General features: G+C 44.2%; 1 protein-coding gene and 1 pseudogene across 2 annotated transcripts in view; one reads left to right on the top strand and one right to left on the bottom strand.

Moving 5' to 3' along the window:
* Positions 1-1,288: 1,288 nt before the first annotated feature.
* On the bottom strand, positions 1,289-5,344 carry LOC111964691 (prostaglandin reductase 3-like; annotated as a pseudogene).
* Positions 4,476-26,787, top strand: part of LOC111965261 (teashirt homolog 1) — a 34,649-nt gene continuing 12,337 nt past the window's right edge. The window contains exons 1-2 of one of the 2 annotated variants that reach the window (XM_023989336.2): positions 4,476-4,579; positions 6,300-6,872. In XM_023989336.2, the coding sequence (XP_023845104.1) occupies positions 6,833-6,872 (40 nt within the window). In that variant the 5' untranslated portion in view covers positions 4,476-4,579; positions 6,300-6,832. Of the gene's footprint in view, positions 4,580-5,882; positions 6,143-6,299; positions 6,873-26,787 lie in introns of those variants that run through there. The other variant, XM_023989335.2, reaches the window with a different exon arrangement.

Genomic DNA, 26,787 nt, shown 5'->3' on the forward strand with positions numbered 1-26,787 from the left:
AATTGGCTTAAGMGAATCCAAAACATCAAGTGGAACCTTATCCTCAYGGTAACAAAAAAGAAAGAAAGAAGAAAGAAAAATGTAGGCCTACCTCAGAGGGCATTCCACAATACATTCAATATAAGTGGGTTTCTGCTTGTTGTGGGAAAAACKAATGGTATTTTCAACCCCAAGTTCTGGTTAGCTGGACTAATWTTTTATTATGGGCAGCTTGGGGCATGTGAATGGAAAGACGGATGATATGAACACTGTTTCTGTCAGCCACAAACATGCTATAAAATACCAAGCACACCTGATGCTGCATTCACTTCTGACAAGTATATACAGATTTGACTCAAACAAAACACAACAAAATGTGATTCTAAAATCAAGAATGTAAGATAAATAATGTAATCTAGATATGAGTGTTAATTACACATGTGTTATTACTCCTCAAAATTAGCCATTTTAAAACTTACTGTACCTCTACAAGACATTGAGAAATGTGCTATTTTAAAACCTACTGTACATCTACAAGACATTGAGAAATGTACAATCTTTTCAGTTGATTTAAGATAATTGATTAATTATATGAATGAGTAATTTGTTTATGTATACTGTGTGTGTGTGTGTGTGTGTGTGTGTGTGTGTGTGTGACTAAACGGGTCAATTGCTCTGGACATGCTTAGGCCTATATTCCAAAAGTATGACAGAGGTTTAAACTGGTAACACTAAATGTGATCATTATGCAATATTGTCCTCAGCTGTGTAAACAGAGGGACAAGTTCAGCTGATATGCTGGTACATTGTCTGGAGTGCAGTAATCATGCGTAAGCTGTGGACAGTCAATGCAGCAACAGGTCTAGTTCCTGTAAACACAAATGTTAATATGATTACATTTTAGTTTGCTCTAGTCTTGAGCACAGAGTAATTAAACAAGTGAGTGTGTGTGTGTGTGAGATAGCACGAGAATGAGGGAGGCATTTGGTCTAGAGGGGTACAGCATTATTTTCTTGAGATAACCTTTGTTGTTAGCACCAGCAATCTTCACTCTACAAGTATTATCCCCATTTATTGGGACTTTGTATTGAATAAAGTAAAGCTAATCATTAAAACATTAAACAAGGAACTGTCTCTAACAGAACAACATTTTAGTAATATCTACATTTATTCAGGTGAAATAAACTGTTCAAAAATATATTAAATTCAGAGTACTGTAGATTGTCACAGTTCGGGTAATTTGCCTTCAACATATATACTTACATTGTTCATTTCAATGTACATACATATATTAGATTATGTATGGTAATTTGCCTTCAACATATATACTTACATTGTTCATTTCAATGTACATACATATATTAGATTATGTATTTTCATTGTTCCTTTCATTGTACATACATACATTTGATTCGAGAATTGAGAATTCCAGTGCATTCACATTAAGGCAAATCACAGTTTGCTGTCCAGCGAGGGTGGAGTCACCTCAACCACCACCTTTCCCACGTTGTTCCCAGCATACATGTAGTCCACAGCCCTRAAGACRGACTCCAGTCCCACGAAACGGCCCTCGGGAGCCATGTCGCCACAGTCCACTTCACACACCAGCTTCCCYTTAKCAAACATCTGCATCATGCTTCCCATCGCCTCCTTGTAGTCAGACAGGAAGTGAGGTAGGAAGAACCCCCTCACGCTAGCTGACTTCTTGAGCAGCTTCATGGGCAGAGTCCCTCCTTTAACAGTTGGGACCCCTGATGCCGTTTGGTACCCTGAGATGAATCCGATCACGATCAGCCTACCCTTATTGGCCAGATTGTTGACCGYCATGTCAAAMATTMTRYYACCTATGGACTCTTGACTACGTCCAGGCCTTGCGGGTACTCTTTGCGCAGCGTGGTGCTCAGGTCCTCGGACGTGTAGTTGATGGGCCTGTCGCAGCCAATGGTCTTTAAGAAGCCAGCTTTCTCGTTGGAGGAGCAGGTGCCCACAACGTGACAGCCGGCCTGTTTGGCGAACTGCACAGCAAACTGTCCCGTGCCACCGGCAGCGGCCGTCACCAGCACCGTCTCGCCCTTCACCAGGTCGCCAAGCCGCTTCATGGYGATGTAGGCCGTGGCACCACTTAACAGCAGGGTGAGGAACTCTGGCTTCACCGCGGGTACGGGTACGGTCTTGATCATGGGTATCACCGTGTACTCCGCAAAGGCCCCATCGGCAAAGTAGGCCACGGTGTCGCCAACGGTATAGCGGGCGCTGGCACTCAGGCCGAGTCCGACCACCTCGCCAATGCCCTCGAACCCGSCGTCAAACGGTGGCTTCACCGTAGGGTCGTAGCGGCCTGCTGACTAGTTGATGTCCGAGGCATTGATTCCAACAAATCTGCATGGAATGGAACAGAGAAGGAAAAATATACGTGAATGACAGTTCAGAATGAGTAACAATTGTTACATAGCATTAAAATCAATTAACGTCGGTATAGGATACTTTAGTGATGTTCTTCCGTCGGAATTTTGATAATAACATGATAWTGTAGTCGGAATTTTGATAATAACATGATAATAGCTCATGTTATAATAACATAAGAGCACTTCGGAATGCCTACAGTCATGTCTGCGAAGGTCAAGATTCCACTTCCATTCTCTAGGAAATATCTGCGACATCCTTCGTGAAGGAAACATTGGTTTGTTTTGGCAATGATTCCATTTTGTCTTGGAAAAAACACCCACCTTACACTGACAGGACGAGGTTGGTATCACAAAACACATTGCATGATGTCATGAGTCATTGTCTTGAGAGACACACAAGAACAAACTGCACTTTTAAATCTTGTACATTTATTTGCCACGACATGAAAAAATACTACTGTTTTCATCTCAGCTGATGACATGGAGAGAGAAAAAAATCCTTGTGTGAAAGAAATGTATAAATAAATAATTTTCTATCCTCCAGAAGAATCTTTGTTGCGACTCATCATTGTGCATGTCACATTTGCATTTTTAACACTTAAATGTAACAGCCCGGTTTAGTTACAAATAAATGTCTCCAATTAAATATAGGAAAACATCTAGGTTTGACTATACTTTCCAAATTGCTTTTGCAGCCCTTCTGAATTATTCCGTACCAGTAAAGATTTGAACCTGAATCTCTCATAATGGACCAACAGCACAAACACCATGCATTAAAGAAGAGCAAGTTYAAAGGTCAAAACTAAAATGAACTGGGCTGATATTCTTAAAGATGCTTGATTTAAAAATGTGCAACTTTGAATGCACAATAATCTCGGTCACTGAAACATGATAATAATGCATATCTCAATTTAAACTCAAAACTAGTCTAACAAATTCGGGTTAATAATGCATAAAAGAAGGCTATATGTGCAATTACAGTAGGCTGTTGTGCAACTGTATTCCCACCTCAGAGAATTTAACCAAGCAGGCCTTATACAATACAAGGCCGACATAGGCCTAAATGCGGCATCACAGATATTTCTGCTAATTTCCGAGCTCTGCATTGAGACCAGAGAATTGGCCTTTCTGATGTAGTTATTAACAAATAAATAATAAGCCATATCAAGAAATGTGCCTTAATAACTAGGCCCTTTAACTTATTTTTTTTCAGTTGAAGGTGCTTGAGGCCTAGTTGTTAGCAGCAGGACCACAGCTGATGAWTTGCTAAATGTTGTAATTTTCCAGGCCAACTCATATGATGGAGATTCATTACAGACAACAAACAAAGAATTGTTTAAAAAAGTAGAAGGGCATAGTCCTACATTAAAATATAGAACAATATGTGATTCCGTACAGTTTCGGGAGGAGGAGAGGGCAAAGTACATAACCTACCACTGCATCAACAGTTCTTTCCTTTTCCCAAGATGAGAGAGAGGCTATTTCTCCATGGCAAATTGTATTTATAATTCAATGTTCCACATTTTCAAATTATAAATGTCATACAAGACAATACAWTTTTTCTAATTCTCTAAACTACGCATACAAAATTACGCACACAAAACAAACCTGTGAAAAAGTTTTAGGCTACATATGACAATTTCTGTAAATGTTAAAAGCTATTTGATCTTTAGATTATGCTACTAATTCCTTGGTCTCAACCATAATGCAAGACCCTGCCTTTATTTCACTGATCAACTACGCTCTAATAGGCTACACCAGCATTTTAATATCTCTTTGACTTCAATTCTAGTAAATAACCGGTTAGATTAAGTAGCCTTCATTCCTCTGTTACAGTAACCTGTTAATGTAATCAACATTTGTAAATATCTTGCTTTGAATCAGACAGACATATATTGAGTCTTACGCATTGGTTTTATGCAGCGGAAAATGATGATCCTGCCGCAGCCCCCAAATGCCATGCAAAGCTGTTTCTCCATCTCCTCATCTATTCGTGCGAGTCTATCCCCCCAATGACTTTCTGTTTGCAGGTTCGTGACGTAAGGAGACAGGACAGAGCGAGATGCCGAGATGGATTGATAGACAAATGTAGGGGCGGAACTTGGAAATATTTCTCACGTATTTTGCTCGCTCCTGAAATGGTCGCAAGTAAGCTACTAATTTCGATGGGGATGGATAAGGCTATTCTAACCGAGGTAAGAGACCCTTTCATAACTTGAAAACAATACCAAATAGTTTATCAAAGATATTGGCTCCAAAATGTGCCAAATATTGGAATAGTCTATCCATAGGGTATAGGCTACGCATCCGCGGAAAATGGGAACCTTCTGTATCCAATTTCTAACCAAAACTTACCGATTTCTGACAAGCAAGTCCCCGTCGCCAGGTGTCGGGACTGGAACAGTTTGCAAGGCAACGGCGTCTCTGAAATTCTGGCTAAGCTTCGTTACGACCAGCTTTTTCATGGAGCTCGGTATCGAGGAACCTTTAAAATCCATGAAGTGCGTGGAGTATGACAAATCTATAATGAAGCGGCGCGATACGAAATTAACTCTAGAAAGTGCATCGGTTCCTCTGCACCCCCGCCGATTACCAAAAACACCCGCTTACCGTTTCTCAATAAGAAAGAGGTGGACATTGCACCAGGGAGGGATTATGTGACAAAGTTCACGGGCACTGGCTGTGCATTGATATCAATATGCTTATCGTTAGCCTATGCTAGGCTTTCTTCACGTAGCAGGGTAGGCCACGCCAATGCAATGATGCATTGCAATTAAAACAATATTACCAGCGTAGTTTTGTCGCATAARATCGACACGCAATAACGTGCTTTTGGAATGTTTGCTTTGAYGATAACTAGGCTATAGCACGGCGCAACCTTGTAGCAGCTGTCACTGTAGCGGCTTGTATTCTTTGGAGTCCCTCCCCTTCCTGGACATGACACACTTCCTAGTAAAGGTGAAACAAATCAATCGTAGTCTCAAACATATCCTCAACGATTGTACACAAAAAGCCAAAGAATTGCCAATACAGCCAGTGCCAACCACAACCATTCAAGGTATTAACAAGCACCGTTAAAAGGCTATTATCTGCTGAATATATTTTCTCAAGCATGCGTAAATTATGGTGCTCTCACATTAGGAAACTTCAGCCYGAATGTTCCAAAAATATGCAAGTCCAAAGCATTGCCATGTCTGGTAAAATAAAGTTGGTGTAAGTGTATTTCATATGATGATGATGATTAGCTAATTGTAGTAATATAGCCTAGCCTAGTAACAKTTTTGTAATAATTGACTAATTGCCATAATAACATTCCGCATGAAGTTTATGGATCAATATTTCAAAGCAACATTTTGATATTAGCCTACTGATGCAAGCATTCCTTTGTCAGTCATTTCAATTTTAATCAGAGGAAAAACAAGACAATTAAGAAGATTGACAGCTGGGTTCGACTGTCAGGGTGACGCTTGTAGCGCGAGGGGAGGAGTAAAAATGAAGCAGGAAAAGCCACTCGATGCGTCTGTCTATCAGTTGAGACTGTCTGAAACGCTTCTCGATTCCCTGCGTTTCATTTTTTTTCCGGAGGAGCTGACGAGACCTCGGTTCACTCCCTGGAGTTTACAGAAGAAAAATTCTCTCCGCGAGGGTGGATGCCTGCACCTTGTTTGTTTCTCTTTAGTCGCAGGCTCCGCACCACATCAACCACCTGCACATTCCTTGATCGGCGGCTGATAATAATTATTTTCACGACTAGAAATGTAAGTAGAATCCCTAACTTACCACCCCGGCTCAAACTAGAGAGGGGAGAAAAGTATCCGCTGACGGCGAGGCTTGATCCGACTAGGTGGCGTGGTGACGGACTGACATTAACCATCTAATGCCTGTCTATTTTCTCTCAATTCTGCTTTGTTTCAGATCTGAGCTTGAAGCGCAGCCTTCCACGGAAATACATTTCAAAGGTGTTCGCTCACACTGGACTTATTTGTTTACCATCAGAGTTTATTTATTTTGGCGTGAAGGCGATACAAAGTAGCCCCAACACCGCCATATAGCCCCCTATGGCAGTAGGGGAGTGACTGAAACTTGGCTTCGRTGTCTGCCTCTTTTTCTGACACACAGAGATGAGGAAAGATGATCTTTGATAGACATGTTATGAGCTGGCGAAATTCGTGCATCGTTTTGATATCACAGAAACCCCTTTTTTCGTTTGTCCTTTATCTTCAGTCATTTGTTTCTATTCGTAGGCCTAAAGGACATATTTAGTTACATTGTGGCCGTTTCAGGTTGTCTGGCATAAGCCCACAATTACAAAAGAAACAAACCATTCTAATAGAAAAACTGTTGACAGTTATTTCCGGGGAAAAAAAACTTCGGGATGGTTTTTCTCCACTGACAGACTTATTGTTTTGATTCCTGCATGAAAAGTACCGTGGAACGTGACGGTCACTATGCCGAGGAGAAAGCAGCAAGAGCCCAGGCGATCAGCAGGTAAGCACGAGCGCACACATACATTCATTTTCACCGCCTCTTACTAAATGGAGATAAAATGTTGGACTTTTTATTTTTAATTCACTAAATGTTTTATTTTTCCCTTTTACGTTTCTCCTGTTATGCATATGTAATAGCCTAAAAATAAGTTTTACCTTCAACACGTCATCATTAGTTGACCATTATTATTGTCTATTTTGCCATATGWTTTCAGTAAACCACGGTACATTTGTAGTGACACGATAGGCCTAATGTGTTAACTTGCCAGAAAAGTCGACTACTTAGGTAGCTAGATAAACGAAACGTTAGAGAGAGAGGTTCTATTGGGGTTCATTGCAGTGTTAAAGAGCGAGTAATAATGAATAATTGACTTCGAAAGAGGGGGAGAGAACTGGCCAGAGCCGGTTTTCTTTCTTTTCGGTTTTATTAGAGGATTGCCATCATTGATTTGATGCGTGATTGATCGCCTGTCATGTGGCAGCCTTTGATCTATTCATCCCTGATAAACATCAATACATCTCTCCATGGAGACACGCATGCTCCTTACGGATTTAGCCACTCGAAGGACAACCCCCCTGTTGTCTTAAAAAAAGGGAAGGAAAAAAGTTTTTAAAAGGAGGGAAATCCTTATCTCTTTATTGTTTTCCAGAGAAAAWACTAGAGGGAAGAAAGAAAGAGAAAGAAAGGAAATGGAAGAGGGAGGGGGTGGAAGTGTTTTGAGGATCACAGAAAGGACTAAATCCTAATTAATTAGGGCACCTGAACTAGCCTACCAACAGTAGCCCCCCTGGTCTGGGTTAAAGACACGGAGGTTTACAMTTCTTATYGAAATGCATACCCTCCKCTCATCCTACAGAACACTTTACCAACGCAGTCCATGTCTACATCCACAGGACTGTAGTATTTACTATCTAACAACCACTGATAAACCAGATGTGGAAACACAAGGTTGAGGTCTAGTGATTTGGATTTCGACTCTCATCTCTTTTTCAAGCCGCTTTAAACAAATGTAAATGAGTGACAGGGATTTCCACCTCTGTGCTAATGAGGCGCAGCCTTTGAAGTTAGGCACTAACAAGTGGAGTGAACAAAAGACAGTTGTAGAATTTTAAAGAGATTCTGAAATATGAGGTGTAAAGCGGACCGAACAGGAGGGCCGGGCAGCGAAGACTTTGAACTCGGCAGGTTTATCATTTTAAATAGGCGCCAAATGACGGGGAGTCAGTCTGGATTGACTGGGAAGAGTATTCAACTCGTACTCTCCACAGTTCATACGCTTCTGACACACAGTGTTGAATAGCCGTCTTATGCTTTATTCTCACTGTTGAGTAGCATCTGATTCGTCTCTTGTCTTGTATCTTAAATATAAATGTAAATGTTGTATCACATTTTTAAAAAGCTGGGTAGCAGGCTGTAGGATCACATATAGACTGTTCCCAACAGATCAGATCTTACATGAAAACATGCCATCACCTTGACCCCTCAACATGGTCCTATTGATCTGCTTGCCTGTCATTGACCAGCTTATACATGATGGCCTTTAATGGTCAATCACAACTTGGCAGACGGGAGTGTTTCCATTCTGTCATGATCATGAACATTTGTTGGAAACAACAGAACCCTCCAACACTCCCCTTTAACACAAATACAGACACACGCTCAACTAAAGCACGATGGTCCAGTGTTTCAATGCTAGCTAGTAGCTACTGAACCATGCCTGGTACTCTGTAGCCTCTAAGGAAATAGAGAGGGAGAGTCGAGGTAGTATCGCCATGGTAGTACCATGGTAATAGAGGTTTAGAGAATGAGCACTCGAGCGACCATCGGGAAAAGAGGTTGTTGTGAGTTATATTTTCACTGAGAGGGTTGACGCCGGGTTCAACCAAAACAAATGTGGAACCCCAGGGGTACAGGATTGGACCTTTTAGAGGAGGGCTGAACGGAGCACCACGAGGAGACATGTCTGGACAAATTTTATTTGTATTTATTTTTCACTAGTGTTGGGGGGCATTTAATATGGCGACATTTAATATAGGGCCTTTTACTTTCTGTGTGGGTTTGTTTGTGTGTGTGTGAGAACTTTTAACGGTTATAAATGGGCCCTAGCCATACAAAAGGCCTTTCCCTGATATAGAGTATACGTAGTGTCATGGGAAAACCATAATATCTACTTCTCTTATTTCAGATATCCTGTCATTTAAGGTTAAGATGAGCTACGGTTTATATCCTACAGAGTATTTAAGGCAGTTGGTAAGAGTGTGTGTATGTGTTACTTTATTTCAGGTCTCATTTTGTCCTTGACTATCAGTTTCAGTTGATGGTGATGAGGACAGGAGCGACGTAAAAAAAGAGAGAGAGAAGAGTGACGTTGTCTTTCATTAAATTGGAGGGTTGTGTGTCTCAGCCAGTCAGAGCTAGTAGTCTGGGGAGAAAAACATCTCTTTCCCAGGGATAGAGGCTTCTTCATTATCTGAGAGAAAAGGTAAGGTTGCTTCTCTGGGCTTCATTAGAGAAGGCCCCTAATTATCTGTAAACCTGATGGATTTGTGACAGGCCCTAACGATTAATGCTGACAAATTCAGTAAGGTGTCAAGTCCGCAGCTGCCTTGATGTAATCAAGTTGATATTATACAGTCCCCATAGCCCCTAGTGCAGTATCAACTCAATTTGCTGGTGCAGGTGACAAATGGACGTTGCTACCTGACTAATCATGTCGGAGGACACAATGCCTCTTAATGACCTCCCTAATCCTCTGCCTTTAACGACGTAATAAAGGCCAGACGCACCGAACCAAAATCGGCTGYGTCGTCACATGTAGGCTACACTCCTGCATCAAATGGCGGTGCAATGTTTATGTTTCCCTTTATATATTATAATAACCGKCATACTCCTGTAATTGTCTTTCTTAATATCCCATATGATCGTTACTGTGCGTAAGAAGAAAATGATAGTTTCGAGGGTTTGTAAAAGGTTTATAATGCGGGAAATGTAGCTAAGTATTCCAGAACATGTTTTGGGGGGCCTATTTTTGTACAAAATATGGTCAGTGTAAAATGAAATGATAATAATACGTTAATATGTTTATGCAACATAATTCTAGCATACAAAGTATAGCTTTTATTTGCTAGGCATTTTCATTTGATGGTACATTTTGTAAACGTTTTGAAGCAGCACAGTGAGGGAGACACACACACACACACACACACAACACCTTTTCACGTCTTCATGTCTAAACCACGTATAGCCCTAGTCTTAATGTGTGGAAAATGTATCTCTCCCGCTCTTGTGTTTAGGGGGCATTCTAGAAACCTGGTAAAAAAAACTCCCAGTATTTTTGGAGTGGGTTAAGAAGCCCAGTGCCCTGGGATTAATGGTTTAGCATGCCCGGGGTAGCTAAGATTACACAACGACCTTTGTGCTCTAACTTGACGATGCTGTTACGTGATATTCTGCCCTCGAAATAATCAGCATGCCGAGATTTATGTGGCCCACTCTTAAATCAACGGCCTGAGGAGGACCGTCTTACACAAGGTGTATTTTTCCATTTTATTTCCCTGTAGTTGTCTGCCAAAAATATATTTTGGGAGTAATCTGAAAATGATATTAATCTGGAAGCCGGAGAACATAAAGATTTTGTTTTTGGAGGTGCGTGCAAATGTAGTGGACAATTTAGTCAAGGTCAAGGAAATGTTWAGCGATGACGTTTCACTCRCTTTCTCTGAAGTCGACTGAGACRTCAACGTTTGTCGTCGTTAGAATTGTGTGTTTTCGTGTACATCTAACATTTCCAAGGAAATGTGAATTTGACATTTGTGAGTGCAAAGATATGCCTCAATGCCTCTTAATAGGAACATGTGTGTGCTGTTGTGTGTGTTTTGGTGGAATAMATGCGGATACCAAGAGTAGTCGTCGTAGCACTCTAGTGTCTCCCTTCTGTTGGGCCCTGCGTTTCGTGTATGTGAGAGGGCAGTACATTGACACTCTGTTTACCATATTAGTAACACAAGGACGCCAAGCTAACTAGGACACACAAGCGTCACATACTTATCACTAATGTACAGTGATATACAGTAGGGGGGGTTTCTGTGCTCTGTGTGTGTGTGTGTGTAACAGTTCCCTGAGTGTGTGTTTGGCGGTCAGGCTCTCTTCTCTCTGCTTCACTAGAGGTTACTTTAATTGGAGCGCCTGTGTCGTTAGCAGGTGGCATCGATTTCTTTCGTCGATAGCCAGTTTTGCTCTTCTGCCACCCTCTGAAACTAATAGTTAAATTTGCATCTGGGAATTGAGCCAGTCAAAGGTCAAACATGCTCTGCTCTCTTTTTTTTAATGCCTTCAGTCGCCCAACCTCTACTGCCATAGCTGGAGTTGTGTGTGTGTGTGTGTGTGTGTGTGTGTGTGTGTGTGTGTGTTTAGTAGTGACAACTATATTTCAGATATAAGGCATATGAGAGTAGTAGACTTTGGGAATATTTTTTGTAAGTGTTTTAAGCCGTACAACCATACATATTTTTTGTATGCATTCAGTACTGTAYGTGTGAAGCTAAGGACACATTTCATATAATGTTTAGGCTCATCTTGTCTTTCTCTTTCTTTCTCATTCGTTCACTAAGCTGCCCTCAGGGCACGAAGCTACCATCAGAAGAGTGTCGCCCTCTCTGTACTGTAGACACAGACACACACACTGTGGCACGGTGGGAGGTCATAATGGGGGTGGCTTAGTATGATGGGAAATCATATCATTAAAGCAGCCAGATGTGCTTTGTTGCTCGGGAGAAAAATGTCTCTCGGAGTGGGGTTGTGGGACAGAAAAGAAAAACAACGTCAAACACAGAGAAGGCAACCCTCTGGGATTGGATTCACTAGTCCAGTCCTCTCTGTTTGCTTTGTCACCGTTATTATAGTTTTTACTTTAACAATTTTTTTTTTTTTAACATGAAAGTATTTTAGTAATGTTATTTGTATGGAATTTTTAATTGGATTGAGAACAAGAGTAAATGCAGCACAGTAACTGTACTAATAAATATTTAAATTAATTTGTGTTTCTTTTGATGTTAAAGTCACGTTTTGCTACATATGTTATTCCGTAGATAGTATTTAATGCTGAGTAGGCTTATTGTTTTCCGTAGAGTAGTTACAGCGGGTCTAGGTGGTTTAACAGCAAATTATTGTAAAACTGTCCAATAACATGAAAATATTTTTGGGAAATCCAAAATGTAGTTAAGTAAAGTATTCTATTTCCAGTGAGTACATTTGTTCTCTTGATCAGTGGTAGTGTTCCTCCTCGAGAGGCTTGGCAGTGCTATGGGAAGTCTGTACCAGTCAAATTGAACATGTTTCCGCCATCAATAAAAGATGAGCAATTACAGAATATTTTGTCTAATAAGTATTTGAATTTCTCGGCGCAGAAAAACATGTAGCTTACCCACTCATTACATCAGTTAGCAGGGGACGAGCACGGAGAACGAGAGGCAAGTGCTTTGATGCCAACAAACAAACAGACAAACGAGATGGGCCTACCACAGAGGAGCCGATCCCTACCCAGGGACACCCTCGCGCTCATCCTCCTCCTCCCTCTTTCTGTTTCTCTCACGTCCATCTTATATCTCCCCCTATCTTTCTTGCCCCCTCCCTCTTTCTAACATGCATCCCTCACACTCCCTCCTATCGTACTTGCTCAAATCCCTCTCTCTCATTCTGTCTTCTACTCTTTTCCCAACATTGTTAGTCAAAGCTCCCTGTAACCTCTGAATAGGAACGTGTGTGTGTGTGTGTGTGTGTGTGTTTTGATGGAATCAAGGCTGATACCAAGGGTATTCGTCGTAGCACTCTAGTGTCTCCCTTCTGTTGGGCCTTGCGTTTAGAGTATGTGAGAGGGCAGTACATTGAGGGAAGTACTCAAACCTCCCTCACCCTTAAGATAGCCTTTTTTTTTTACTTAAAAAAAAACCTTTTAAAAACAAAGCAGTATGTAGATCGGCGGCGAACCGCAGGGGAGCGAAAGAACGAAAGAAAAGTGGGTAAGAAGGAGAGGGGGTAGCTACTAGCTAGGCAGGCAGCAACAGGGCTGGAGGGGGGCAGTTCCACAGGACGGGTATTAAAGCTGACAGAGGAACGGGACGATGGACAAATTCTCCTGCAGCAGCTGTGACTGCCGCCATTATCCTGACAGGTGTCAATTAAGAATTACTGCTGGGTGGAGTGGGCCAGGGCGACCCCTCCTCTCTCGCCCAGCTGTCGGCGTGTGAAAGAAATAACACTTTACCCGTGTCACTTTGGTTAGCCCCCCTAGCAGTAGACCCCCGAAAACAAGGGGCGCCGTCGAGCGCGCCAATCGATAAAGTGCTGTATTAGTAATTATAGCGCCCTTCGGTCCGTGGAGGGCTGTGGCGCCCGATGGGTGATGTTAGCCAGAGATAAGGACTTCCCATGATCCTCCTCTTCACCAGGCCTCACCGAGGTAGTTGGAGTGGTGTGTGTTGAGGGATGTGTGTCGAGCCGGGTGGCCTCTATCGTGTGTAGAGTACCTGTGGGACCAAAATCAGACTGGCAAACCTTCCCTCTGACAGAGCGACCAAACCTCCTCACCATCTATTTCATTGACCCCCCCCCCCTCTCCCGCTCTACTCCTCTCTATTTCAGGACAGGCTAATCTCACAGTCGCACACATTGTAAAGTGGCTAGCTCTGTTCAATGAGTGAGAAAATGAACACTTGTCATTGGCAGTCCTGAAGGCTTATTTCCTCCCTAAGTGTTGCTTTAACTCGCGTCTAACACACACACCACTGCTCGTCCCAATCCATTTCACTGTGGTTGGCACGTGTGTGTATTTAGAAAGTCAAAGAAACAGGTTTTTCCCCCAACTGTTGGCAGGGGTTTAGTTGAGTGTGAGTGTAGTTGGATGTTTGAAAGACAGGGAGGGAGGAAGTCATTCTGAGACCCATACTGCTTCCACCTCATCATTACTGAGGGCGTTGCTGGGAGTTGTAGGAAATGATGTCATTGGCATGACTGGTAAAGTGCCCTCTTCACTGACTATGCTCAGCTCTTGCAGTAGGGGTTGAAGAGAAGTGTGTTGTTTGTCATTGGGATAGTTTAGCTGGAGGTGTGTGTGTGTGCGTGCGCACGTGCGTGCGTGTGTGTGTGTGAGAGTAGAACATAGACGAAAGTGGGAGTTGAACAGTATGACTGTAGGTGTGTGAATGTCATTTTGTATTGTACCACATCTACTACATTCTGAATGATTGTTTTTCCAACGGAAATATATTTGATCACATCACAGTCTCACACACTTTTGTTGAGAGAGCGAGTATGTATCACATACATATGACATAGTATTATCAAACCAGTTAAACACCTAGTATGGGATATAGAATCTTAATATTCTAAAACCATTTATAAAACAGCCTTCATGGAATGGACAATCTGTGACAGAAGAGAAGTAGTCGAAGAGGGCTGAGACAACTCTGGGAATATTCAGTTATGGAGATTTACATGCTCACGTGGGAGTTGTTTCTTTGGAAATTCCTCCCTAGAAATCATTTGCCATAAAAAAAATTACTGGGAAAGAGACGATACTATCAGTGTTATTTTTCCATTCGGTTGTATTTGCATATCTCGTTGTTTTAAATAAGGCTTCCCTCCAAGTGAAATGCTAGCTTTTTATAGCCTCTGTGCTTCACCTTTTCCTACTCAGGCCTTCCCCTTCTCTCTCTCTCTCTCTCTTTCTCTCTCTTTCTGTCTCCTCTCTCCCTCCATTTCACTGGCCCCAGACTGCTCCAAGCTATTATCAAACTTGCGTTTTATTCCATATTCCATCCCCATGCAAATCGGATGTGCTCTCTCTTATCACTTTCCCCCCCCCTCCCCCAAACGGTTGTGTGTGTATAATCAAAGTAAACGGCAGAGCTAAAGCTAAAGGGAAGCGGCGCTTCGCGCCTAGATGGATGGAGGGATTAAATATTAACCGGATGCGGCTGACTTAAGGCAGTGTTTTACATAGCGGCTCCCGTCGCGGCGGTCCGCCATGCATTGATCCCCTCGCCCGACGCCTTTACGCGTTTGGCAGCCGAGTCACATTTTTTTTTTTTTTATCATCTTTTCCAGCGGCCAGCCTAGGCAGGGGGGTGCGAGGTACAACCCCCTGCTCTTAAAGGGGTTGGTGAGATGGATGATAGCAATTTGAAATGTTGTTTGTGTGTGTGATCATGGAGATTGTTTTATTATTACCACAGTATAACCACTGGGATGATTAATTGAGGCAAACACACAGCGTACGGAGGCTCAGGGAGCAGAGGTACCGGGAACCACAGAAATATAATTACTAGACGGGACGAAGCCCCTCAAACTAAGGCACTTTGACTCAAATCAGTCTATTTCAATCGCTAGGACTTTCAGCAACGCTGGGCCAATTATGTGTATTTAGGGTTCTGTTTAGCCTCCCACGATCAACCATGGAGTTCGACACTGTGGACTGTGTCGTTTCGCGACCTGCCCCTGTACGGTCGCTTATATACGCACTCTGAACTGTGCAACTACCATACACTGGCCTAGTTGTTTCATTTTCCCCCTATTTCCTTTCCCCACCACTTCCTCTTCTGTGATTAAACCCCCCCCCCCAAAAAAAAACTAAAAACAAAATGTTAACAATGGCCTCAGTGTGTCTGTAACCGCAACACACTGGGCGTATGAATGACGTTATGCTAGCTAAAGGCAACAGTGTTTGTAGGGTCGGTCGGTGTTGGTGCCTCGTGGGAAAAACGGCCGATATGCGGCGGGTCACACAAGCATGCTATGCTGTTAGCAGGGCTGCTACGGGTGTGTGGGGTCAGTCTCACTAGCGGGTTGCTCAGGAATCGTGTCGGTGTGTTTTATGTGTTTAGGTAGTTTGTTTCTCTCTCTCCCTCTATGTGTGTGTGTGTCTCTCTCTCGCTCTCTGTGTGCGTGCACGCGCCTGTGTGTGTGTGAAGGCCCTCTGGCATTTATAAATGCAGTGTCGGTCCTGTGGTGGAGCGTTGCAGCCCCCTAGTCACTGAAAGAGGAGGTCAAACATGGCAAGGGGCTCATCACTCAGCCCTAATGATGCCTTGTTTTCCCGCCCCTCTCCCTGCTAGCACCCAGCCAGAGTGCACATCTGACGGGGTCAACCGTGGGTCACGACCCCCAAGGTGGCCGCCCGGGCCCTCTCACTAGACGACTCTTGTTTTTGTTTGCTCTCTCTAGCTCTGTGCTCTCTCTCTCTCTCTCTCTCTCTCCTCTCTCTCCTCTCCTTTCTCTCTCTCTTTCTCTCTCTCCTCTCTCTCTTTCTCTCTCCTCTCTCTCTCTCTGTCTCTGTGCTTTAACTATCTCTTGTCTCTCTTCTCTCTCTCTCCCTCCCCCCCTCAGTCAAAGTAGCTGGTCCCCATAGCAACACATTGTTAACTCTTTTAATGTTGTAGTGGTTCAGTGGACCAATAATGTGTGGAATCCGTGTTGATGAATACCCTGTGTTGGTGCCTGTAATCTGGTCCTCTCCTATTCCTCATTCCTGACATTTCTGACAGACACTAACTGATCTCTTATCAGTCACGTCTCACTCTACCGCATCACTCAGGAAGGATGTCGAAGGATCCCTCTGCATTATCTGGCTGTCTTTTTTTTCAGTCAGCCACACGGTTGGATGATATGTACTGAACTACTGATCCTGAATCAGTCAATATTTTAAGTTTATTCCCACCCACTTTGTTTTTCTGTACTGGCTTTTGGTCACATGACGATTGCGAGGTGACACTCAAACATTTCCTCTGTCACAGCTGATTCAAACTATGGGGTTTGTTGGCTGTCAAATCTCCTGAGAACTGATCACAGGTCAGCCGATAGAGAAGGAGGTAGGTAGGGAAGGAGGGAGGGAGAGAGAGTTGCCTCACATGCTGCCGTGTGGGCGGCGTACGCAGTTGAAGGGTCAGTGGGGTGCTGTGATAGGCTAATCTCACAGGAAGGGAGGGTCGGCCATGTCTCACAGAGCTCTTAATTGGCAGTGCTCGATTTCTCACGAAATGTCATCTCATCCCCCCCCCCCCCCCCCCCCAAAAAAACTATTTTGGAGTGTGATCGGTCAAACAGATACACAGAACTATTAGTTGTTTGCATGCGGTGTATATCACTCTGTGAATCGTGTTTATCCCAGCGTTGTCCTTTTCATAGACAGTATGCAATGACAGATGACCCAAGTAGGGAGACAGTCATCCTGATAACCGGATGTGCTCAGGCCCGGCCTATGTTCAGGACTTTGTTTACTTCCTCACCGTCATAAATCTTCGATTCACCTCAGACGCTGCGTGCCCTTCCTCGAGTTACTAGATTAGTACATCATTATAAGCTGTGTCATTGTGTGAGTGAGAACCAAACCAGGCCCCAACCTAGCTGTCTCTGAGCATGCCTGTGTCAGGGAAAGAGAGAGGGAGAAGACTAGGGGGGAGAGGGAAAGAAAGGAGGAGGCTAAAGAACCTAAATCCTCATAAAAAAAGAAACATGCACTCGGCCCAGGACAAGAGAGAGGTGGAGAGAGAGGGAGAGAGAGAGAGGAGGGAAAAAGTTGATTTCCTTTTTCAGCAGAGCCATACATCACAGGGCCTCCCAGCTGCAGTGTCACGGGCTGACAGAATGACATGTGTCATTTATCAAAGGGGCCAGGCCGGGGCCTTGGGAAACGTGCACCACAAAGCCTGAGAGAGTTCATTCCAACCCCCCCCCCCCCCCCCCATCCCCTCTACGTCTCCACTCCGCCCCCGCCGTTCTCTCTCTTTCCTCACCCCTTCGCTCTCCTCGCTTCGCCTGGTGCCAAAAAAAAGGCCCTGTAATGTTTTCTGTCTTCCCAACACCAACGCTGCACTACTCACCACACACACACACACAACACACACACACACACCACACACACACACACACACACACACACACACACACACACACACACACACACACACACACACACACACACACACACACAACACACAACACACACACACAGGGCCCTGCCTGTACTCAGCTGTTTGTGTTGTGTCTCACTGTAACTCCTCAGGGGGTTGTTGCTGTTGTTGTTCAAGGTTTAAGTACTGTTACTAGTGCTAAGCATGGTTTGGCCCTGCCTGCCCCCCTTCCTCCCACACCATTCTTCGCTGTAGTCACTAACACACTAGTAACTACTTATGTTACTTTCGGGTTTTCTGTCTCTTGTTCTGGTCTACAACATCGTCTCCCAGTATCTCGTTTTGGTATGTGTTTGTTTACGTCCGTGTGTGTTTCTGTGCGTCCGTGTGTTTACGTCTGTGTGTGTGTGCTTGCGTGTGTCACTCGTTACCTGCTGTTGCCGGAGTTGTTTGTCAGAGTGATTATCTCCTACCCAGGCTCTTATCCCCCAGTGAGGTCCTTGGGGTTAGCAGCACTACCAAACACCCCCTTCTACCCCCACCGGCCACCCCAACAGGGTTAGAACACCATCACCAGGCGCCTCCAGAATCAATAAACACACTCACCTTGGTGTAGCAGGGACACGGAGCACCAGACAGGGCTTAGGTGTCTGCTCTCTCTTTCTCTCTCTCTCTCCTTCTCTCTCTTTCTCTCTCTCTCCTTCTCTCTCTCCTTCTCTTTCTCTCTCTCTGTTATTTATGTATATATCTCTCTCTCTTTGCGTCTGTATCTCTCTCTCTCCTTCTCTCTCTTTCTCTCTCTCTCCTCTCTCTCCTCTCTCGCTTTCTCTCTCTCTCCGTTATTTATGTATCTCTCTCGCTTTGCATCTATCTCTCTCTCTCTCTCTTTCTTTCTCATTTCCTCTATTGTAGAGACAGATTGGGGTGTGTGGGAGGGCCCCTGTCAAAACGCTGCACTATATCACAGCGTTACTTAGGTTCTCTCGGATGCTTTGTTAGTGCAACTTAAGCTATAGCAGATAGTGTTTACAGTAGGGCTAGTACTGCATCTGGCCTTGTTGAGTCACAACCCTCTGTTGTGAGTGATGCCATAGAAGTGTATGGCGACAGGAAGCATATGCTAGGCCGGTTATGTGACAAACTCTTCGCGCAAACGGACGCAAATGCCTTTAAACCCGGCGACTGTTCCTCATCTTCCAAGTTCTCACACTCGTTTGGTGTGATTTTCAGGGCTTTGCCGGTGGCATTGTCTAATCTGTAAAACCCTCCGAAAAGAATCTGAAAGCCCAGTTTATGATTCATTCAAGTGTTTGCTCTCACACCGTGGCAAAGCGTGATAACAACCTCAGTCGCGCACCTTTGCGTAAATGTAACTTGTGTACCTTTTCATTTTTGGGTAAGAAAGGGAAAGCGATTTTGACTGGGGCAGCAGCAGAAGCAGCGGCTGGATGGTAGGTGCATAGTGTTCTCTGGCGCTGGAAGAGGAAGGAGGAGAACAACTAAAAAGGCTGTGTGGACATCTCCGTTTAATAATTAAGTTCAGACCCAGAGCAGCATTAGGTGGCTAACAGACAGACAGAGAGAGACGGAGAGAGAGAGAAACAATAAAAAGAGAGAGAGAGGGGGAGGGAGGCAGCTAGATAGAACAAGGAAGAAATTGGTGGGAGGGGAGAGAAGAAGAGTGAGAGATTCTTTGCTTTTGTCCGTCCGTTAAAAGACGTGCTACATCATTAAGGGGGAACATTCACTGTGGTGTGGCTGAGTGACACCCCTCCGACAGGTCAGAGATAGTTCACTCTTGTGATGGGGGAGAAAAAAATCAAGACAGTTATATATCGGGATATTATTTTTGACAATATATCATATCGTTTTGACAATATCGCAATATTATTTTTGCACTAGTTGGCTGTACAGTACCTGCACCAAAACACTGTTATTTTTTCCTTCATAGCTTGTTCTCCATCTTTTATTTCCACGACTGCTCAAAACGTTCTAATGGCTCTCTTTTGTACCTCTGCAGCAGACATATTGTGAGCAATATGTTTGGAACATCCAATTGCAATATAATCTAATTATCGAATCGCAATACATATCGTATTGGCACCTATGTGTCGTGATAATATTGCATCGTGAAGTCCCTGTCAATTCCCGATCCTAGTTCACTCCACCCCCCCAATGCATCTTCAGACCCCCCCCCCCACCCCCTCCCTGTGTGTACACTGCACAACCACTGAGGTAGAAAGGAAGGAGTCAGTGTCTTGTCTTTGGTCTTCCTCATACTGTGGCCATATTGCCATCTAGAATGTTCCTGGCTTGCAACTCAAAGACTGAGAACAAGAGAGGAAAAAAGGAGAGAGAGAGAGAGAAGAGAGAAGGACACGGTTTTGACTAAGTGAGCTCTGCGTCTCTGCGGCGTGACTACGTTAACGGCTGCTTTGCTTCTCTCCCCCTCGCTCTCTTTTTTTATTTATTTAGTCTCTCTCTCTTTGTCTCTCTCTCTCTCTCCTGCTCTCTCACTCTCGCCCCGTGTCTCGGCGGTGGCGGCAGGAACAGCCCTTTTCATTTGTCTTCATAAGCCTAATTTATCTTCCCAGCCAGATGTGAGCTGACAGACATCACTCAGTGGCCCGCCTCCACTGGGCCCCGCCGTACCCCCGCCTTAGTCCCCCGCCAGGAGGTCAGGAAAACAGTCACGTCTTCCCTCGGCTCCCCCTCCCCTCCACTCCCCTGGACCTGTCTCTTATACACATCTAGATGTGTATAAGAGACAGATATTATTTAGACGAGAGGGATTGAGCGTGGAGGTGTAACTCTGTCTCTTATACACATCTAGATGTGTATAAGAGACAGGTGCGAGGAAGTTGAATAGATTAGAGACAAGCACGTGTCTCAGTTGCTCTGCGCCTTGGTGAGCGAGTATGTGTGTGTATGTTCAAGTGTGTTTATGTGTGTGTGTTTACGAGGCTGTATTTCAGCCTGTGTGTACTTGCAATGCGTTCGTTTGTGTCCATCTAGCTGTGTGTGTGTGTGTGTGTGTGTGTGTGTGTGTGTGTGTTTCCGGGCGGTTGTTGTCTCCTCCTTTAGATGTGTCTCCATTGATCCCCGGCGATGTGATCCTCCTTCGGAGTCTTTTCTCATCGGACGTTTGATTTATGGCTTCATTAGGATCCGTGTGCTGTCTCCCCTTTTTTCCCTTTGTCTGTTTCCTCTCTCCCAGGTCACTCCTCTATGGAAGAGCCAAACCAAAAACCACTCTCTGTGGGGGAGACCGAGAGAAAGAGACTCGTCAACTAAATCAAGCACCCCGACTCTTTTTTTTTTGTTGACGCCGTTAACTTTACCCCACTCCCAAATGTTTTTGGGACGTATTTTCTTGTTATGCGTAGGTTGGTTTTCTGATGCTTTTCTGCCTTGTGCCCTGAAAGTACCTACCCCCGCCAGAGTTGCACCCCGGCATACCCCCCTCTAAGTCCCTCTCGGGTAAAAGCCTTCATTGTGTGTGTGTGTCGTCTTTTATGGTTCTTGTCTTCTCTCTGGAAAAAGAGGAGGGATGCACTCCACCCGACATTCAAATGCATGCGGTCATGTGGCCAACAGTGCAGGACAAACGCCACAGGGTATAAACCGTGGCACTGAAAAGGAAGTGTGCGTGTGCATGTGTGTGTGTGTGTGTTTGTTTGCTCTTGTGCACGTGAGTTTGTGTGTGTTAGTGTATCTGTGTTAACCTCCACTTTTTGTGTACAGAACATTGGAAACACCTGCTCTTTCCATGAAATAGTGAACCCAGGTGAAAGTTATGATTCCTTATTGATGTCACTTGTTACATCCACTTCAATCAGTGTCGATGAAGGCGAGGAGCCAGTCAAAGAAGGATTTTTAAGCCTTGAGACATGGATTGTGTATGTGTGCCATTCGGAGGGTGAATGGGCAAAATAAAAGATTTAAGTGCCTTTGAACGGGGTACGGTAGTAGGTGCCAGGCGCACCGGTTTGAGTGTATCAAGAACTGCAACGCTGCTGGGTTTTTCACGCTCAACAGTTTCCCGTGTGTATTTAAATGGTCCACCACCCAAAGGACATCCAGCCAACTTGACACAACTGTGGGAATCATTGGAGTCAACATGGGCCAGCAACCCTGTGGAACGCTTCCGGCACCTTGTAGAGTCCGTGCCCCGATTAACTGAGGCTGTTCTGAGGGCAAAAAGGGGTGCAACTCAATATTAGGAATGTGTCCCTAATGTTTTATACACTCAGTGTACAGCTCACATTTTCTATTAAACATTCCCTTTGCACTCCTCTCCTATAGCCAGTCGCCTGCCATAACTTACCTTCTTTCCTTCACTAAGAAGGCAATCTAAGTGTGTTCTTTCTCCTGTTTGAAATCCTCGCCATTATCCGAAGTCAAGTCATGCAGAAATGTAAAAATAGGCAAGGTAATCACACTTTTGTGCGGCTGCTTTTGTCGTCAGCGCTTGATGGAAACGGGTCTGAGACTAAAAGCTGCCGGTGACTGACACTGTTAGCCAGATATGCCATAAACTTGACTATCTCCTATTGCGGATTAACTCCAATTATACCGGGAGGGAGAGGCAGCCTTGATTCCTACCTCGCCTGTTCGTAGATGGGCATTTGAGGCACTCTTAAGTTGACAGTCATCTGTCTCTGCTTAGTTCACGGAGACAGGTCGTGTGACAGCAGATGCCCGGCACACTGCTTGAGAATTGTGTGTGGTGTGTGTGTGAGTGAAAGAGAGAGTTATTAAATGACAGAAAGCATGTGTGTTTCAAAGTGATTGTGTGTGATTGACTGTTTCTAGATAACTGCCAAGGAGTGACCAGTTTGAACCTCTGTATCTTTCTGCTGGTGATATTGTTAACTTGTGTAAATCTTATATGATGGGCAACAAGGAAATAAATACAGACTGTTGTTATCAAGTTTTGCTGTGAGTCAGTTCAGGTGAAGTCAGCGATGGCCTGTGTCCAAAATGGCACCCTATTCCCTATAAAGTAGTGCACTATGTAGGGAATATTGTGCCATTTGGGACACATACTCGGATAAGGTAGAACAGGAAGAGATAGAGCAGGTGCTGAATTTGCATTAGCAGGGTCCTGTTCATTAGGGCACTCAACAGACATTGTTTTGCAACAGTAAGTGAAAATGAGCCTTTCTTATTGGAAAAGTCAAGGTAGTCCCTCCCTGTTTCAGTCTGTTTGCTTCCAGTTGATGCCTTATGAACAAGACCCAGGTGCTGAATTTTAATATTACAATGCCGTTACAGTGGGATTCAAACGCTAGGATTTCTCTTTTACCTGTATCCTCCCCTTTCTTTAAAAAAAACGAACAACACCACCAAGTTGATCGATTTAAATAGAGGTCCACCATATTTACCTAATGATTATAATCTCTGCTTTAAAGAGTTTCTCAGGTACTTTTGTATACTTTTTGGCCAGTAGTTCTGAAAGCAGTGCTCACGAGCCGAAAGTGTCCCCCAAAAATGGTCTACTATGTCACATACTGTATGTGCAGATATGTGCACCACGTCATTGCTCTCTCTCTCTCTCTCACTCTGCTGTGTGTGCATCTTGCTAGCTGTCACTCAAAGTGCGAGGGGCTGAAGCTCATTGGCTGGAACTCAAATTGCTAGGGTGCTGGTCCACGTGGGGGAAAATGTAGGTGAAATGGCCCTGTACATCTTCCCGTAAACAGTCACTTTCAAACTAGGGATTTCGTGGCTAATTGAGGTAAAACAGTAATTCTGCTCATAGATTATGCAAGTACTGTATGAACTAGAGGTCGACCGATTATGATTTTTCAACGCCGATACCGATTATTGGAGGACCAAAAAAAGCCGATACTGATTAATCGGCCGATTGTTTTTGTAAAAATATTTTTTATATATATTTGTAATAATGACAATTACAACAATACTGAATTAACACTTTTATTTTAGCTTAATATAATACATAAATAACATCTATTTAGTCTCAAATAAATAATGAAACATGTTCAATTTGGTTTAAATAATGCAAAAACAGTGTTGGAGAAGAAAGTAAAAGTGCAATGTGCCATGTAAAAAAAACTAACGTTTAAGTTCCTTGCTCAGAACATGAGAACATATGAAAGCTGGTGGTTCCTTTTAACATGAGTCTTCAATATTCCCAGTTAAAAAGTTTTAGGTTGTAGTTATTATAGGACTATTTCTCTCTATACCATTTGTATTTCATATACCTTTGACTATTGGATGTACTTATAGGCACTATAGTATTGCCAGCCTAATCTCGGGAGTTGATAGGCTTGAAGTCATAAACAGCGCTGTGCTTCAAGCATTGGGAAGAGCTGCTGGCAAACGCAGGAAAGTGCTGTTTGAATGAATGCTTACGAGCCTGCTGCTGCCTACCACCGCTCAGTCAGACTGCTTTATCAAATATCAAATCATAGACTTCATTTTAACATAATAAACAAACAGAAATACGAGCCTTAGGTCATTAATATGGTCAAATCCGGAATGGTCAAATTTCGAAAACAAAACGTTTATTCTTTCAGTGAAATACAGAACCGTTCTGTATTTTATCGAACGGGTGGCAACCCTAAGTATAAATATTGCTGTTACATTGCACAACCTTCAATGTTATGTCATAATTATGTAAAATTCAGGCAAATTAATGATGGCCTTTTTTTGGAAGAAATGGTCTTCACACAGATCGCAACGAGCCAGGCGGCCCAAACTGCTGCATATACCCTGACTCTGAATGCGCTTTTGTTAAATCATCACCCGTTTGGCGAAGTAGACTGTGATTCACCGCATTGATTATATGCAACGCAGGACAAGCTAGTTACACTAGTAATATCATCAACCATGTGTAGTGCAATGTAATCGGCCATAATCGGCGTCCAAAAATGCCAATTACCGATTTGTTATGAAAATTTGAAATCGGCCCTACTTAAATCGGCCATGCCGATCGGTCAACCTCTAGTATGAACTACACATTGAGAAATCCAGCCCAAAGCAAGAGGTTTAAAAAAGATTTACTACTCGCCAAAGTTCTGGAGCATGTCTTTAAGTGTTTGTACTTTCAAGTTAATACACCCAAGTCCGAGAGGGATTTTCTTATCCGATATCCACTCCTCTGGAATGTTGGAGCTACAACATGCAAATAGAGCCTGTTTTGAACTCACTACTTCCAACGCAGAGCCGGAGTGATTTGCGACGGTGACATGTCCTTTAATGTTATGCAGTAAAAGTTGGAGGGGATTTATCAGCGAGACCCCTGTTTCCCTCGCGCTGAACGCTCTCCTGGGGTCACATGATGGCAGGTAGTTACAGCCTCGCCGCAGTTATTTACCGTCACCACACTTTTGATTTATGGCCTGCATCCCCCACCCCCCCTCCTACTCCTCTCGCTCTCTCTTTCTCTCCTACTCATCACACTCCTCTTCGTTTTTCTTTCCCTTTTGTCGTCACTCTCTTCTCTCCTCCTCCCCCCCCTGTAATAATTGCATTTTGGAACGTACACATGACATTAAATTGTTGGTTCAGTCCAACCCGCAGCGGTGGAGTAGAGGTTAGAGCGGGTTACTCAGTAACAACCTATTTTGCTCAGTAGTGCTCAGTGTGACACAGTTACACATTACTTTTATGGCTGGGACTGTGGGCTCTTATTGTGTTACCCCCCCCCCCCGCCCTGCACATATGTTTCCCCATGAACGACCGTAGGCCTACATGTCCAACCCTGTCACTATGTTGATGGATTACATCTCTCAAACAGAGACAGAAAGAGAGGGAGGGAGAGAAAAAGAAAGGGAGAGAAAAAGAAAGGGAGAGATTGAGCAATGGAGAGAGAGAGAGAGGAAGTAGACGGGTGGTGTAGATGTAGTGAAGGACATGGCAGCTTTAACGTCGGCCAAAAAGACTGTGCTGAACACCTGTTCCTGTCTCCATCGCCCCTTCAACTTCCCCATTACCTGTCAATCTATCACACGCAGAACCAGATCAAATATCTGGAACGGGGAGGGGGGGAGAGGAAGGGATGCAGTGGGAGAGAGGGAGGGAGTAGAGTGGAGAGGGAGGAGTGAAGTAGGAGGGAGAGAGAAGGGACAGTTTGTACGACTAGTAAAAAAGGCTGAACCTTTTTAGTGAGTAAACTGTGCTTTGGGTAGTTCTACGTGAAATATTTAGCTTTTTTAAACTTGTTTTGGACTTTTGGTCACCATTTCTCCTCAATCCCGTTGTGTCTTTTTTTGTTTTCTCAATGTTCTGGGCTGCTCTGTCTGGCCTTTGATTGGCGCCTCTGTGTATTGAGGTGAATCTCTGACAGACAAGCGCCTCTGCAGGGAGGCGGGGAATGGGGTGTCGGATTACAGCGACAAGGCTGCTGCCTCTGTGTTCCTGCCTGTGCGCGTGTGTGTTCCTGTGTTTTGGTGTGTGTGTTTGAGTCAAGGGTGGAGGAGGGGGGGATCTGAGCTCATCAAGGTGCATTAGTGCATGCATGACCAGTTCCACCCCTCCTTTATTATCCTTTCTCTCTCTCTCTCTCTCTCTCTTCCCACTGCTCAATCTCTCTCTCACCCTCTATTTTCCCCTCTCTCTTCTCTATTTTTCTCTCTCTTTCTCTGTCTCTCTGTCTCTCTCTCTCTCTCTCTCCCCTGCTCTCCCCTTTAGTGTCTGAGCTCTTGTGATTTACGGTAATTATCCATCGTTGGGGTCATCTATCAGGCTCGCCGTTGCTAGGCGATGGAGACAGCTGCGGCTGGCCGGGCCGTTTTCTAGGCTGCACTGTTGTCTTGTCGAGGTGGAGGGGGAGGGGGGGGGCGTGCTCAGGTGAAGTTGGGCTTGCTGGATTGTCGGGCTGGGCTGGGCCTGACACAGAGATTTAAAGTCACAGGTGCCTTTATAGCGAGAGAGGGGAAGGAAGGAGAGAGGAAGGGGTATTGATGTTGAAAGGGGGCAGGTGGAATTCGAGGGAAGTGTTCGAGGGGGGCGGCAGCTTAAAAAGCACAGGTGACGTGTGTGTG

This window comes from Salvelinus sp. IW2-2015, linkage group LG6.1 (genome assembly GCF_002910315.2).
Source record: "Salvelinus sp. IW2-2015 linkage group LG6.1, ASM291031v2, whole genome shotgun sequence".
NCBI lineage: Eukaryota > Metazoa > Chordata > Actinopteri > Salmoniformes > Salmonidae > Salvelinus > Salvelinus sp. IW2-2015.